We start from the raw sequence: 16,299 nt of genomic DNA, 5'->3' as shown, positions 1-16,299 counted from the left end.
TGTTTGAGATTTGGATGAGTGTTGTTTCCCCTTTCTGTTTGCTTCCTAACTCAGCTACTGAGCACAGTCAGACATGCTGTTTTGTGGCACTGTCACTTGAAATTTGGAGTTTATCATAAAACTAATTTATGCAAATTACCTTTCTCAATTTCTATTTGCCATATACAAATGGTAAAATTAATTAGATATTTATTTCAATAAGTGTACCTCAGAATATTCTACTTCAGCTTAAGAAACTGCATATTTGTAGTATGAAAAGCAAACAGACATAAAGATTTTTAAGGCGTGGAACAGTAATGGTGGCGTTATAAAAATCAATACTATTTCTCCTCATCCCTTCTCTTCCATTGCCTGAAATGCGGCAGAAAATACTACTTGTCCATCATAAGAAAATGCTGCAGAATTGGAGGGACTTGTAGTGATGATGACTGCATGAATGAAAAGGCTGGTAGGATGAGGGACTGAAAAGGTGAGGACTGTCTACTTTAAATAAAGATGAAAGCTAAAAGGGAATATAGAATAATGAATGATTTTGAGTAGACAGGCGGCAGCTTTCCCTATCATCATATTCAGCATTAGAACATGGAGATATTAATTGAAAACTGATTAATGGTAAACTGGGTGTTAAATTTAGATGTGGGGCTTTTTGTTCAATGAGACTGTGTCATTATTACTATAGGAAAGTATTAAAGTCAACAATTTAACAGGATTCAAGGGGACTGGACTGTATCTTGCTAAACAAATTCTTTAGTAAAATGTGGTTAAGGTAAAATATCATCCTTCTGGCTACCAGTCTCTAATCTTTCATGGTTATAGTGTGACCTTTATGGGACCAGGCTTTATTATCATACCTTTCATATATATTCTTGGACTTTTGTCTGAAGCAATTTGTGCTGCCTGTTTCAAGGAATAGGATGGTGAGCTAGATAAAGGACAAGAATTACACTGTGTTAGATTTACCTTTTTATGTTCTGTAGTCCTTAGTACAGTGAGAAAAAGCTGTTGTACTCTGCAAAGTTGACCTGCAAAATTTAGACGACTTGATCTGGAAGCATCCAGCATTCTTTAACTTTTTTAAACAGCTTAAGACAGTTTGTCAAGCATGGAGTCTTAACTATAGTAGCACTAGTGAAGTGATAGAAAGGGCTTTAAAAAGTTCTTTAGTTTGAATACGTTTGCCCTTTTTCTACTTATTCTAATTTTAAGTGAATTCTTAAGTTCCAAGTAACAGTTGTCCCTTCTGACTTCTGTTAAGAATAGCTGAAGAGGGGAAAAATAAGTTAACTGGAAGAAGCTACTTTTTAAGCAACTGTATGGCTTAAAAGTAATTTTAAGGAAGCGAGAGGACAACTGAATAACTGAACAACAACTTGATAATGATACATGCTCTATGTTAAAAGAAAATGTCTGGTTCTACAATTAAAACATTAAATTTTGTCAGTTTTGTTTACTTTAAGTTGAGACATTAACAAAAAAAAAATGAAGAAAAATGACATACTTTCTACACGTTGTAGAGATTGTGGTATGTAATAGTTTCATGACCTTGGAGAAGCTCTGAGAGATGCAACAGGATCCAGAGCTGTTGTTTGATTTGACCTACATTAGACTGCAAAAATGCTGGTTAGTTCTAATGAATCAGCCATTGTTCATGTTGAACTACAGGTTTACAACATGTTAGTCAACAACATAGAGAGCATATTATTTTTCTGGAATATTTTTTGCTGTATTTGTGTGTATAAAGATAGCAAAATGAGATTTAAGTAATTGTCAAGGACAAGCACTGAGATGAAGCAGTGCTGAAAATGTTAAATTGCTATGATTGCTACTTTTAGTATCATGTGTTTTAATATTTCAGTTATTTTAAAGAATCTTTAAAATAATCTTTAAATATAAAAGAATCTTTAAATATAAAAGCTCTTTGTGAGATCAAGCTTTAACCTATATAAGATGTTTTAAGCTGAGGTATTGCTTCTAGATATCATGAAATAGCATGCATACTGAATAGTTTTCCTCTGTTTTTTCCTCTGCTGCTTTAATGCTTGTTGTGGGATATACTTCGCACTGTATGTTAGAGTACTTGTTTTCTTCCAAACAGAACAGCACTTTTCTGATGTTGTACTTAGTGAAGAATACCTCAATCTTGGTGTCGAGCAGGTGTGCAGTCTTATATCCAGTGACAAACTTACAATTGCCTCAGAAGAGAAGGTAAGACCATCTGTATCCCGGTATTATTTTTATCCTTTTGGATGAGAGAGCAAGCTTGCTCTTACTGCTCTTGTATATTTGTTTGGATGTGTTCTTTGTTTCCTCAGTGAAATTAGGCAGGTATTGTGCTCGTGTTTAAAAGATTTTCCCCAAAGGTGTTAAGGATTTTTCCCAAAAGTGTTGTGAGTCTGATGATGAAAATTTATCTCAACTCTTAAAAATCCTAAAACTGTATTAAATCGCATAACCCTTTGTTCTTTGTAAAAATGGAAACTAAATTAAATGGAAATTCCTTTTCATCTTCAAGCGGAACAAACAGAACACAGGCTGTGAGTCACATACACAGGAGTTTGGTTTACCAGGGGATAAATAACTCAAAAATAGTAGTTTGAAGAGCAAAGTATATGCTCTCTACTAACTTTAACATCAGCAGTCCCACAAAGGTATTAAAACTCTGTACGTACATACGGGCTGTTTAGTCTAACTGAACAAATGCAAAGCAGATGGCTAGGTAGCTCGGTATAACCAAACTTGAGTTTAAATAAGTGCTGGCTCACCTTTAGCTAGATCTCATTCTTCTAAAGCCATTTTTGAAACTGTGATCTTCAGTGAGCCCAATGCATCTCTTTGAACCTCTAATGATTTTCAGGTTGTAGATGTATTCATTTTAAGCTTTTGAATCCAGTTGTGATCCATTTAAAATATGTTGATTTTCTTTATTCCAAGGAGTATACAGATGTACTAACACATCTGTTCAAATGAGGATAAATTGTATTCAAAAGCATGTTTGAATACTGATTTGTATGGCTAGGTAGTGTTCGGTGTTAAAACCTTTTCAAAACTTTGAATCTAAGAACTATCTGCTTAAACTGCAACCAGCAAAGTCATGTTGCTCTTCCCATAATACCCTGAAGGTCCAGATCTATCGCTTTGACTTTGATGCATGTAATGCTGCTTCTGTGGAACATAATTAAGATTTTAACGCTGTAGTCTGTGATGAGCTGCTGTGTAATAGAGGAGAAACTAGGCTTGGGATTGCTTCTTCTAGTAAGACTCAGTGATGGTAAGTCATCTGAATGATGATGTGGCAGGTCGATTCTCCAAGAAAGGGAGAAAAGTATGAGGATTGTAATATCACTGCTGCTGCATTGTTTGTTTACCTATTTTTATTGGATTTTCAGTATCAATGAAATTACTGTGTGCATTTTGTCAATGTAGCACAGCTATCCTTGAAACACCAGCAGAGGAGTGATATAAAAAGAGACTTGCTAATGCATCTTCAGAATTTTGTAGTGGATAAATAGGGAAATAATGGGAGCGGTAACTGCTGTCTCCTTCTTACATTAGGAATTTTAGTATAAGCAAAAGCTATTTTTGGAAGCATACTGATATTTTCATACTTATGAACTTGTAAGTCAAGGGACTCGCGTTTGTTTGTTTTCTGGAAGGTATTTGAAGCAGTGATAGCGTGGGTAAACCATGACAAAGATGTCAGGCAGGAGCTAATGGCACGCCTGATGGAGCACGTTCGGCTGCCTTTGCTTTCCCGGGAATATTTAGTTCAGGTAAGCAAAAAGGAATACTAATTCTTCTGCACGTGAACATTTCTGGTTTGTTTGTTTTTTTGGTTTTTTTTTTTTTAATTCCAGATGGATAATTTTAAATTTAAACAGTGTAATGTAGTGTGTTACTGATAGTAAAAATAAACAGACAGCCACTACCACATACACACGTGCACACACACACAGAGTCAAATGAGGGATTGCCGTATAGAGGATGACACATAAAAGCTGTGGATGCCCCCTCCCTGGAAGTGTTCAAGGCCAGGTTGGATGGGGCTTTGAGCAACCTGGTCTAGTGGAAAGGTGTCCCTGCCTGTGGCAGGGGGGTTGGAACTAGATGATCTTTAAGGTCCCTTCCAACCCAAACCATTCTATGATAAGTAATTTATCTGTTTGTCTGACTACTTGTTCAAATTACTAGTGTGGTATGACAATTTAATTCGCTGGGATCAGGTTAGCTTTCATTTGTAATACAATCTTTGATACTAGATTTGTTTTCATAAGTGAATTTTCAACTTCAGAATTGTATCTGTTGTTTAAGTTGGTTAGGAATTAATGACAAAGGAAACATTCCTTTACCTGGTTCAGATATAATACATTTTTTCGAATTTTATAAGCTCATTTTGAATATTTGGTGTCAGGACAAATATTGAAGATTCAAAATATGAGTTCACTATTAACATTAGTTACAGTAGGTGTAGTAGTAGGTTGGTAGGTGTTTACTTTAGAAATTCTGTTTTTGTGATATGAATTTCCTCTACTTTGTCTGTGTTGTTTTGGGTTTTCGTTGTTTTGGTTTGGCTTTTTTTTTGTTTTTGTTGTTGTTGTTGTATTTTTTACTGTTGTGGGGTGGCTTACTAGTTTGTTAAATTAGTCTCTGCTACTCCCCCCTTAAAGTGTTCTGTACTCTCTGTATTTGAAAAGTCAAGAAATGTGCCTGATTGTAAGAAAAGTGATGTCTAACATTGTTTCTTCCACTTACTAATTGAGAATCAACATCTGACTTTTTTTTTTAGTGACTGCATATTGCCGTCACATAAATTTGTGTCTAACTGTGGTTAAATGACAATCTAAAGAATCAGATTAATCTGTATTTGTGTGATATAACACAAGCTTTATTACACTTCAGATTGTGGTTTGTGTTTTACTTCCTTAACATGCTCAGACCTTGTTAAACTTCTATTAATAAACAGAGAGTTGAAGAGGAAATACTGGTTAAGAACAGCAGTGCTTGTAAAGATTACCTTATTGAAGCTATGAAGTATCACCTGCTGCCAACTGAGCAACGAGCATTGATGAAAAGCACTCGAACAAAATTGAGAACACCTGCTAGCCTTCCAAAAGTAAGACCCTTATTTTTCCAATGTGCTTATTTCTTCAAACTTCATTTAACAAGATTTCATGAGAGCATGACCGTCACTTGGGGGAATTCCAGTAAAAATTTTCGTACCAGAATTATTTATCACAAAAATGTAACAAGTGATTAGCTTTATGCTCCACACTACTTATGACAGGGATGTTTTAGTCTCCCATCTACACACACCACCACCACTACCTCCCCTCACAATAAATATTTTTTAGTAAGTGCTTCAGCATCTGAGAAATGTACAATTATGGGAAACTAAGCCTGTTTATTTTAAAAACAATCAAAACTAAACAAAAACTGAAGCTTCTGAGCTGAGACATTTTATTCAATTTTTAGCTAAATATTGCCTTTTGTTCGTTTTAGGAGAAAACAAAACAAACATTAGATATTATCTTCTTTCCAATGAAGTAAAGAAGTTTTCTTATAGTACTATTATGGCAACTGCAATAATGGAATAGGAGATTCCATTCAGTAGATTTAGCACACTTCTCTCAAAGGAACCAGATAAGGCTGTTCTGCGATGGATGGTCACAGTTCCATTGAACATTATAGACACTTAATTCTCATACCTGAGGTTAGAGTAGGATATGAAGATACAGCAGGATCTGCCGCATTCATGGGAGCCCTACCTAGATTCTAATTGCTTCCTGCTTTTCTACTTCAGATACTTCCTCTGGACACAATAATTACAAATTGCATGTGTTTTTAAAAAAAAATAATTTTGCCTAGCTTGCAAGACTCAAATTTCTTATTTAGGAGAACCATCTTTTAGTTATTTCTTGTACAGCAACTTGCTTTATTTTTTTAACACTTTTTTGATCTTTCAGGTGCTCTCATATATGCAAATAACTAACATATTATTATATTCCTTTTAGCTGATGATGGTAGTTGGAGGACAGGCACCAAAGGCAATTCGCAGTGTTGAATGCTATGATTTTAAAGAAGAACGCTGGCATCAGGTGGCTGAGTTGCCTTCCAGAAGATGTAGAGCGGGTAAATGATGCCTAATCTTTTGTTGCGGTTGGTAATGCTTCAGAATTTAGGCGTCCATATAAAGCATCGTATGTTCTTTGGAACGGTACTTAAGATACTTATCTGAGAAGGGCTAAGCCTTGACTTCAGTGATCACCCTTAAAATTTGAATTACTTGCTAATCTGGAACAATACAAGTTTGATAACTTGATCTTAATTTGTGGTTCAGTTTGTAATCTCTAGACTAATCTGCTTTACCTCCCATAGATACAGAGGATAAATAAATTTAAATATTAATGCACTATAATAATAAGTAATTTTACTATTAAAATACCCTATTATTATTAAATGAGATGAAGAATGTGAAGTGACCAACCAGTACTAAGAATGTGAAAGTGTGATTTTAAAGCAGCTGAGATATCTAAGCAAGAAGAAATTCAGCAAGCGTGATATTCAGAAGTGTGAGCTATTAGTAACAAAAAGTGTCAGAACTTCTAGTGCTTGATCTGAATGAAGTGTGGCGCTAGGACACTGTCAAAAGCCTGAAAGTGTAGTGAGTACTGTAAATCGTGTCAAGTATCTGCATTCTCAGGACAGTATGGAGTAAAATTAATTGACAGAGAGACTAAAGCACTCATCTTTCCTCCCTGTTTCCCTGCTCTAGGAATGGTGTACATGGGAGGCATGGTTTATGCTGTTGGTGGCTTCAATGGTTCTTTGAGAGTTCGCACAGTAGATTCCTATGATCCAGTGAAGGACCAGTGGACAAGTGTTGCTAATATGCAAGACAGGAGAAGCACCCTGGGAGCAGCTGTATTAAACGGCCTTCTTTATGCTGTGGGAGGATTTGATGGGAGTACAGGTATTTTTGCCTTTATACACTGCTGAATATACAAATTTGATATGTCTCTTTCCTGGTAGCCGTGACAAAACCAAGCATGAGGGTAGCCTGGCATCTTGTGGTGTGGAACGTGCTTTAGTGGTCACATCCTTGTACCTGAACAGTGGACTGTTTGCTCCTGTCTAAGAGTTTAGGCTTAATAACTAGTGAATCTTTGACAAGTTCCCTTTCAGTATTCCTTCTGTAGTCAGAGTCCTTAACTCATGGAAGATGTGAGCTGAAAAATTACCTGTCTCTTTTGTCTTGTTTGCATATGAAATATACCTCTGTATTTTCACGTACTGTAAACAGGATTGCAAACAGCTTTATCTGACCTGTGGGAAGGCTTTGGACATACACTGTTCATTCTCTTCACAGATGTATTAAACCATTTGTGCAGAGGTGATCCTTCTCCTTAATAACTCTTACTGAAGCATATGTAGGAGAGAGCATTGTGACTTAATTAAAAAGAAAGAAAAAAATCCAGGGAAGACTTTTTCAGAGTTCCACAAAAGCTTTTATTAATTTGCCCATTTTCAGACACCAAAAATGGTTTGACTGTAATTGGCTATCTAAAGGACATCAGTTGTGCCTTTTGCACAGTAATTAACAGTCCTTAAAATGAAATAATTTGAATTTTCAGATATGAAGAATTTTCCAGAAGGTAGACAGTATGTTGCACCTAGATTTATAGAGAAAAAATGTTATATTGTCTTCATAGGTTTATCATCAGTCGAAGTTTACAACTTAAAGACTAATGAGTGGTTTCACGTAGCTCCGATGAACACAAGAAGAAGTAGTGTTGGTGTAGGTGTTGTTGGAGGTAAGTTGACAAATGACAGAAAGAAGAGGGGGGAAATGCAATCATTTACTTTACTACTTTTTCTCACTTTTGAAAACATATTTCAGATTTCTGTTTTTGCTCAACCTTGTAATTCAAATGGTACGAACAATGCATAATAGTTCTGCTTGGTTTTGACCAGCTTTTAGTGGAGTTGTTTTAAATTTTTTGTCAGAGCTTCAGCTCTGCCTGAGGCCAACTGAAGAAAAGCTCTCTAAGCGTGCCTGCTCTGGGTTACACATGTCAGCAAAGTTAGAGAGCCTGATTACTGAAGTGATGACCTTATAAATTGGTCTTTAGTGATGTAGCACTGCAGTATTGTCAACTCTGTTATCTGTGACTGACTTTTCTGGTTGCACGCTGGGGATGACTCAAGGACAGTGCCAGGAAAACTGCTGACTTTTGAGTCAGCTGGGTGGTGAATAGCCTGGATGTCGCTTGCACAATGCAGACCTGGGCTGGCTCTTGCGTCTTAAAACAGTTTTAGGCGTGTGTTTTAACTGCATAGGAACCACTGCTGTTTCTGATATGAAAATGCAGACCGTACAAGTAATTTTCATCTGAATTTTTGATATTTCCAGGAAGCCTATTTGCGAGCTTCCAATGTTGGACGTAGTTGAATTAGTTTGCTTTTGAACAAGTCTTAATTAAAAACGGGGTGAAGTAACTTCATATTTCAGCTACGTAATTCAAAATCTTTTGACTGGCATTGTTCTTGTTAAATACTGGCTGCCTTACATCCTAAAAATTACAAGAACTCTAGTGTACTGTCTTAAACTAATTAAAAAAATAGAAACTCAATAACTGATTGACAACAGGTACTGATTAGTCGCTAATTCAGAGAACGATGACTTCCCCTCAGCCTGTGTACCAGTCTAGTATGTGTGCATTAGATATTTGTAGGTTTCTGTTGGTTATCCTTCTAGGTAAACTGTATGCTGTTGGTGGCTACGATGGGGCGTCACGCCAGTGCCTTAGTTCAGTAGAATGCTATGATGCTAATACAAATGAGTGGACCTATGTTGCAGAAATGAGCACTAGACGGAGTGGAGCAGGTGAGTGGACAAGAATCAACTGTCCTTGTAAAAATGAAACATTTGTGGGTTTAAAATGTATCTAAAAATATAAAAGGTAAGCTAAAGGCTGAGTCTAATGGAATGTGTTAGTCTTAGATGGCTGATGCATTGCAGGTTATAGATACAAAACTGTCCTACAGAGTAAGATTCAGTCTGTTAATAGTAAATATCTTCCCTTGCTTTTTCATACTTTTCATATTCCTCTTCTTCCCATAACTTCTGATGTTTTTAACATATAGACTAATATGCATGGATTGTGACAATCAGTTTAATATCACCTAAAAACTGAAGTATCAAAATCTAGATGGCCAGGATGAAAAAATGTCATATCTTTAAAGGTGTCTCTTTGCCAGTGTAGGGCTGATTTTTCTAATAGTGTTTTCAGGTTGACTTTACATGTGAACTGTGACTAGATTTCCACCTCTTTGGAGGCCTTGTTCTGCATTCTGATTCACTGCAGGAAATTTTGTCCTTGTTCATTCTTAATTTTGTATTACTGGTTTCATCCTATTACTTCCACTTATGTACCCTTTGTTTCATCTTCAGTAATTCTTCTCATCACCTGGTGTTTACATCCTTTGGATATGTATAGGCTACTACATGTTATCCTTCCTTATCGTTTAGCCAAGGTATATCAATTTATTTCTTTATAATCTTAAAAACCCCTTCTTTGATTTTTTTTGTGGATTCTTTTCTCCTTCTTGCGATTCTGAGTATGTATATTTCTCTTTAAAGACATCAAAAGTGCCTGTGGTATTCTGCTTTTGTTTAATGAAATGATGCTTCCACAGCTCCAAATTGACTTCAGCATTTTCACTATGTATTTATATTATGAACTCAAATCTCATTTACTGTTTACTGTCCTCTATTTGTCTTTTGGTATTTCAGGTTTTTTCAACTCGCAGAAGTTGTTTTATTTCTCTAGATGCATTCCCATGGACTTTTTAAAGTCAAATGGCATGATATTATTTTCCTACATTTATTTTTTTAGTTGTTTATGTCACTTTTTTTTTGCCAAGTACTCAATGGTACTTTTTAGCAACACCCTTCAGATATCTACTGGTGATTGCATTAATGTGCTTCATAATTGGAAGAGATATTGATACAAATAAAACTGGATGGACTTCTAGTATGCTCAGTAGATGATTAATAGTTATCCCACTTTTCGTCTTGCAATCCATTGTTCTTTATTAACTCTGAACAGTTTTTAATCTGTATAATGATGTTTAAATTAAGTACAAATTATTTCAAAAGAACTACATAAAAGTATTAAAATCATTACTAAAATTAAGATAGTTTGTGGTACGTCCATTATACCCTTACAAAATCAGCAAGTTATGTCTCTTATTGCTAAATGTTATATTTTGATTGTGTTTCTAAACTAAAACTATGATATTAATGAAGGAAACATGATATATCTCAAGAAAACATAGTTGTCTTCTGAAATTTCTAGTTACTCAGTCTGTACACCTTGGAAGGAAATTCTGGATTAAAAACTGGCCAGAGCTGCAGTAAGGGTACTGTTAAATAGTCCTGTCTAATATTGGCAAGTTTTGAGGAAAATAATTCTATAAAATGGGCAAATTACAAGTATCATTATAAAGACAAATAGTGTTGGTAAGTTGTGACAAAGCTTCATTTTGCAATCTGCCCACACACCCGTTTTCTCAGCAGTTTTTTTTTTAAATATTCTGGTTTTGCAGACTATTGTGGTGCTTGTAGCCTATTTATTTATACGCTAGATATTTTCATATTTTTTTTTAAATATTGAATTAATTCTACGCCTCTGAAATTTAGTGCCTTAGATACACTAACTACTGGGATCTTTATGCCCCTCTTCTCCCTCCTCTTGTCCCAGAATTCGGGACCATGTTTGTTTCCTCACCTCTCTGCTGCCTTTTCCTTGTCCTCTGATTAAAAAAAAAAATGGAGAGGAAAAATAAATGTAATCAAGTATTTCAGATTCATATAATTGAGTAAAATAATCAATATTCTTCTGTGCCACTCTGTTAAATACTTGGAAAATTATATTTGTGCGTGGGGGAGGAGTGGGCGGTAATGTGAAAATCATGAGTATTGATTGAGCTTGGCTGTAGTGGCCAAATACCCAAATCCACCAGAACTGTTTCAACTGGTGATCAGTCCTGGTGGTGTTATGGGTGCTAACTAAAGAGAATTTTGTTCCTGTATTAAATCTTTGGATCTCTGGTCATCTCAAGGAACATAAGCCCATCTCTTCTGTTCCTACTACTTCAGCTTCAGAGGTTAACTCTCAGTTACTCTTCTTTAGTACCAACTGCTTCTCCGTTGATCAGTATGGGGACAGGTCTGTTTCCAGCAACATATTGGGATGAGGAACTTAAGATCCAGATATAGGCCATTTGGGAGGGATGAGAGATATAAGAAAGGGTCCTGAAAAATGGGCAGGAAAGAAAAATAACAAAGAAAGGAGAACTCAGAAGACGGCAACAAGAGGATACAGACGGAAGGAGCAAGAAATAAGGTAGGACTTGGAAACTGGGTGTGGGATTAAGGGAAAATGAAGCACCAAAGAGGAACGGAGGACACTATTAAAAATAAGAAGCTATCAAAGAAAAAATGGCGATGTGGCAGAAGGCAAATTCTACACACTGAATAGGAAGGTTGGTAACTATACAGAAACCCTGGGTGGGGGGATTTATATCACATCACACATTTAAACTAAAAATCTTAGCCCTCCTCCTAGCTCTGTAATGCTTAATGCTACAAAAGATGAATTATCCTGCTTGATAAAGTGTGATCAGAGTGGGAGAAAGAAAAGCTGTCACACTGTACTGTGACATGGTAGCTAGAAATAATAGCAATAAAAGAGGAATTAAATTAACTGGGAAGGATATCGGGAAATGTTAGTAGTGAATATCACTGATAAAGCATTAGGTAGCATGATTTATAAAGCAGTGTCCTATTAAGAAGCTATTTTTCAGATTTGCAGTACTAATTAACTCTTCCATGTTTCCTTCCCCTATTCCTTTAATTATTAAAATCTGGTTTTTTAATAAGAAAATTTAGTTATTTCAGCAAGAGTCATTTCTCTCCCCATACAGGAATGGCTCTTACATACAATATTAGTTATATGTATTCAAAGATATTTCAGCTGGCTATTAGGGTTCGTTTGTTTTTTTTTTTTTAACCCAGCTTTTTTTTTTCCTCTGAAGGACTTAACTGATCTTTTGCATTCATATTTGCTGTTTCCCTTTAAAAGATTTTAAGCTGTGCCCTTTCCATGAAACGCTTTAAGAACTGTATTTGCAAATCTGTATCTCAGCTTTGAGTTTCATAATCTTAAATGTGACATATGTTAGATTTCCCAACGTATTTTCATAGAAGTGTTTTTTCAGTTGTCTTTATGGTCCATCACTCACAAGTTTTAATGCAAAAAACCCCTACCTTTCTGAAATCTATTATGTTTGGGTTCTAATAGTGCATTATAAAGTGAGGAATAAATAAACAGGCCTTCCCTTCTGCTCCGCTTATTACCATCTTTTCAGTTTGTGCAGCCCTATTGGCAAGTAGACCTAGACTAGCTTTATTTATTCCTTCATCCCAAGCTTACAGAATGATAAGCTTTTGTTGTAAAGGAGACCCTTTAATACCCTTTTGGATATTTTGATAACTGAAGCTTGGTTCAAGGAACCTTGGTGTTCTCCATATCCCGGAGGAGGAAGGTGGTCACTCTGTTTACTTTTGTTTCATATCTATGTTTACAAGGTACTCCAACACTTCAGTGGAAACATCCCTATTGTATAATGTCTGTCCATTCAGCTTTTATCCTCTGTACTGCACAGTTTTTACTTTCTAAAAATTCACTTATGCTTTGTCATCTTGTCAGATTTCTGTTATGCTGGCTGAGCACACTGTCTCATTTGCTGTCACTTCTAATTAGTCCTAAATTTCAACAATCCTCATTTTCCTGCATATCATTTTTCGTCCAAAATTTTCTAAATCTTCCATTGCAGAACAGCTCTGGTCTTTGAATGCTGCAAAATGGTAGATGGGCATGCAAGACATTTTGTCAGTGTCTTGCTGTAGTTACTGTCTTTGCTTTAATGCATCCTGAGCCAAATGTTTTCTGAAATAGTTCCTAACATTGACTGGATGAAGGATTTGTGTTAGTGGACATAAATATTTGTTGTTTCTCCTTTGTATCAGTCAAACCATTCTCTGGTTAATTTTGAGTATTTTCTTATGTTCGCAGGTGTTGGTGTGTTAAACAATTTATTGTATGCGGTAGGTGGTCACGATGGTCCTTTGGTAAGAAAAAGTGTTGAAGTGTTTGATCCTGTCGCCAGTACATGGAAGCAGGTTGCAGATATGAACATGTGCAGAAGGAATGCAGGTATACACAACAATTATGTTAAAATAGTGGTAGTATCATTTGATGTAAATGGCACGTTCTTGGATCACTGCTGCTTTCATGATGTCACACAATACAAACCATGCTTTTATGGGCTGAACAAGCCAATTGCTGATTTTCATATTGGTTTTCATGTCTTTTTTTTTTTTTTAGGTGTTTGTGCTGTAAATGGTCTTTTGTATGTAGTTGGAGGAGATGACGGTTCCTGTAATTTATCAACAGTGGAATATTATAATCCAACAACTGATAAATGGACAGTTGTGTCATCTTGTATGAGTACAGGAAGAAGCTATGCAGGTAATGTCTATAGATTTTTTTTTTTTTAAAACAGACTTTTTACAGTATAACAGATGGAGTAAGAAATTTGACAAAGCATCCAAACGAAGTCCTGTCTAAGGTAAAGCCTGAGATACCAGAATGGGTATGAAGAATCTGATGGTATATTTGGAATGATGACTTCAAACAACTATTCACTACAAGGAAAAAAATGGTATTAAAAGTGTACTCAAGAGAGATTTAGCATGTAAGTGGTGAGTCAGAAAGATGATTCTGGTATGACCAGTCCTTTTTTTAACATGAGATTTGTGTCTCGGTCTGCGGGGTCCAATTCTGAAGTTCTTTGGGATTGGATATCTAGAAAACAAGAGTTGTTTCAGGAATCTTTTCCTTCAATAATTGCAGTTTCTCAAATGAGTTATTTAAGTGAATGTTAAGGATATATTTCACTGATAACAGAATTAAACTTGAGTAATGGCAGATTTTTTCAAGTCACAGAAACTTTCAGAACTTTGCACTGATTCAGACAACTTTGGAAACTAGGGAAAATACTAACACTGATGCTGGTGCACGTTTTTTTTGATGTTATACTAGTTGCAAGGTATTTATATTAAAACTTGATTTTCATATTCTTGAATTTTTTTTAAATACTATCTAAAGACTCATGCCTTTTTTTTTCCTCACTGTAGGTGTTACAGTTATTGACAAACCATTATGATCAGTAAAAGGATTTTCAACTTGATTATGCACTAGAAGCAGTCTTCAAGTATATTTGAAGTGACTGAGTTTCTAAGCACTTCTCTGCTTGTAGCTGCACCTTGAGTCACAGTGGAAGATGTGACTCTACAATTACAGATGACAGATGATGATTACTCTAGGTAGAAGCAATGCATAGGATTATTCTGCAGTTGAGGAGCAGGTGACTGAATTTTTGAAATCTAGTGGACCATTTCTTTGTTATTGCAAGGTCTTCAAAAAAAAAGCAAGCCACTTGCATAAGGACCGACTTGTGCCAGTCATGACTGAGAAACGGATTGTCAGTGAAGAATGGTGTGTATTCTGGTGAAAGTAAATTTTTGTCTTATTTTTTCCAGAGACTAAATAAATATCTTTAAAGAAATGAACCGTCAGTCTTCATAGTAGGTATTGAATCCCACTTCAGTAATTCAAGCTGGCATGGGGTAAATTTGTTTCCTTTTATAAAACTTTTGTTACATAACTATAATATGTGCATATGTTTGTGTGAGCATAACTTGCTTTCTATTGAAATTCTTCAAAACCTGATTTTACTATTTATGATTTGGCACAGTACTTTGAATATGCCAGTTCTATGTTGTAAAACAGAGTTGTATTTTTTGATATGTAACAATGCTTAACACTACTAATTCCCACTGAAGAAGAGATCAGAGATGGTATAACACTTCTTGAACAGGTGTAATTTCAAGATCTTTTTAATAAAAATGTTGTCTGTAGTGATGATTTTTTTTTTCTGTTCACTTTTGGTCGCATTTAGATGTTACTTCTTTCTTACCTTTTTATCCAAAAGGTGATTTGGCATGAAAATAACTGAAAATTTATAATGAATGTATGAAATTGCTTTGAACTTGCATGGTACTAAGGCCTATTTATGCGTGTAACCTTAGCCTCTATTAGCTAATATCTGAGTATACTGTATGCGGCCATGCTGATAAAGCAGCTAATTTTTACTCGTTCTTGGATGGCCTCCTTTTAACATGACCAAAGTTATTGTCATATTTGAGACATTTTCTTCAAATAAAAGTTTGTATATTGTTTCATAATGCCAACAAATCGCTTAAAACTTGTGTTTCTCAATACAAGTCTCAAACCAAATAATGCTGACATCAGTGAAAAGGGTTTTTTTGGGGGAGGGGGGGGCAGACAAACCTAGTGTTATGAAGGTCTGAATGCAAGCAAATTGAAAAGAATTATTAAGGTTTAGGAACTGGTCATGTAAATATCACTGGTTTGCTGGTTTGTTTCTGAAAGCTGTGGTTTTCACTTGTGTTTGCAGCCACCTCTAAGTTCCAGTGAAATTATTTGAGCTGTGAAATTAGTATGATGGTTGAGAATAACATGATTTTATTGGCAGATGCTGAAATTAAATGGATGACTGCATTTTTACTGTTGATATTGTACAATGCACTAGAAACATTTTGAACTAGAAACATTTTGAATTGTACATCTGTATTATTTGTAGAATTTTACCTGCACGATACCGAACTCAATGAACTGCGGTTCTGGTCCGCCGCTACCCTGACCTACCCTTGTATTTCAATCTTATTTACTTAAGCAAGGCAGCCTGTGCCCAGGCACCCGCCGCCGCTTTAAACGAAGCGTCAGGAGCAGCGCGGACCGAGGTAACGGGCAGCCGGGCCCCCTCTCGGGAGCGATCGTCTCCCTCGTACCGGCCGCCGCCGCCCCGTGGGCCGCGCTCCGCCTCCCCTCCGCCTCCTGCGATTGTATTCCTCGGCAGCCACTGCAGCCGGTCACGCCCGGGTCGGCCATGGTGAGACAAGCGGAGAGTGCCGCGGCGGGGGCCCCGCACAACGACGCCGGTGCGAGGGACGCGCCACCCCCGGTGCCGCCTCACCCCGCCCGGCGCTGACCGCCCGAGGTACCGGTCTCCTCCTCATCACGTCTTTGACGTCACCCGGCCTCCCTCCCGCCTCATTGGCCGCGCGCCGAGGTCTCACTATCCTCACTCCAC

At 36.5% G+C, this 16,299-nt stretch overlaps 1 protein-coding gene across 6 annotated transcripts in view; it reads left to right on the top strand.

Moving 5' to 3' along the window:
- KLHL2 (kelch like family member 2) overlaps positions 1-15,380 on the top strand; it is a 62,448-nt gene extending 47,068 nt beyond the window's left edge. For 3 of the 6 annotated variants that reach the window (XM_068403412.1, XM_068403416.1, XM_068403417.1), the window contains 10 exons: positions 2,096-2,205; positions 3,654-3,770; positions 4,961-5,110; positions 6,009-6,126; positions 6,770-6,967; positions 7,707-7,808; positions 8,753-8,881; positions 13,137-13,277; positions 13,449-13,592; positions 14,261-15,380. In XM_068403412.1, the coding sequence (XP_068259513.1) occupies positions 2,096-2,205; positions 3,654-3,770; positions 4,961-5,110; positions 6,009-6,126; positions 6,770-6,967; positions 7,707-7,808; positions 8,753-8,881; positions 13,137-13,277; positions 13,449-13,592; positions 14,261-14,289 (1,238 nt within the window). In that variant the 3' untranslated portion in view covers positions 14,290-15,380. Of the gene's footprint in view, positions 1-2,095; positions 2,206-3,653; positions 3,771-4,960; positions 5,111-6,008; positions 6,127-6,769; positions 6,968-7,706; positions 7,809-8,752; positions 8,882-9,448; positions 9,532-9,790; positions 10,094-11,192; positions 13,278-13,448; positions 13,593-14,260 lie in introns of those variants that run through there. The other 3 variants (XM_068403413.1, XM_068403415.1, XM_068403414.1) reach the window with 3 other exon arrangements.
- The last annotated feature ends 919 nt before the right edge of the window (positions 15,381-16,299 follow it).

This window comes from Nyctibius grandis, chromosome 6 (assembly GCF_013368605.1).
Source record: "Nyctibius grandis isolate bNycGra1 chromosome 6, bNycGra1.pri, whole genome shotgun sequence".
Taxonomy (NCBI): domain Eukaryota; kingdom Metazoa; phylum Chordata; class Aves; order Nyctibiiformes; family Nyctibiidae; genus Nyctibius; species Nyctibius grandis.
The sequence above is the reverse complement of the archived record's forward strand: the minus strand, read 5'-3'. Positions and strand labels throughout refer to the sequence as shown.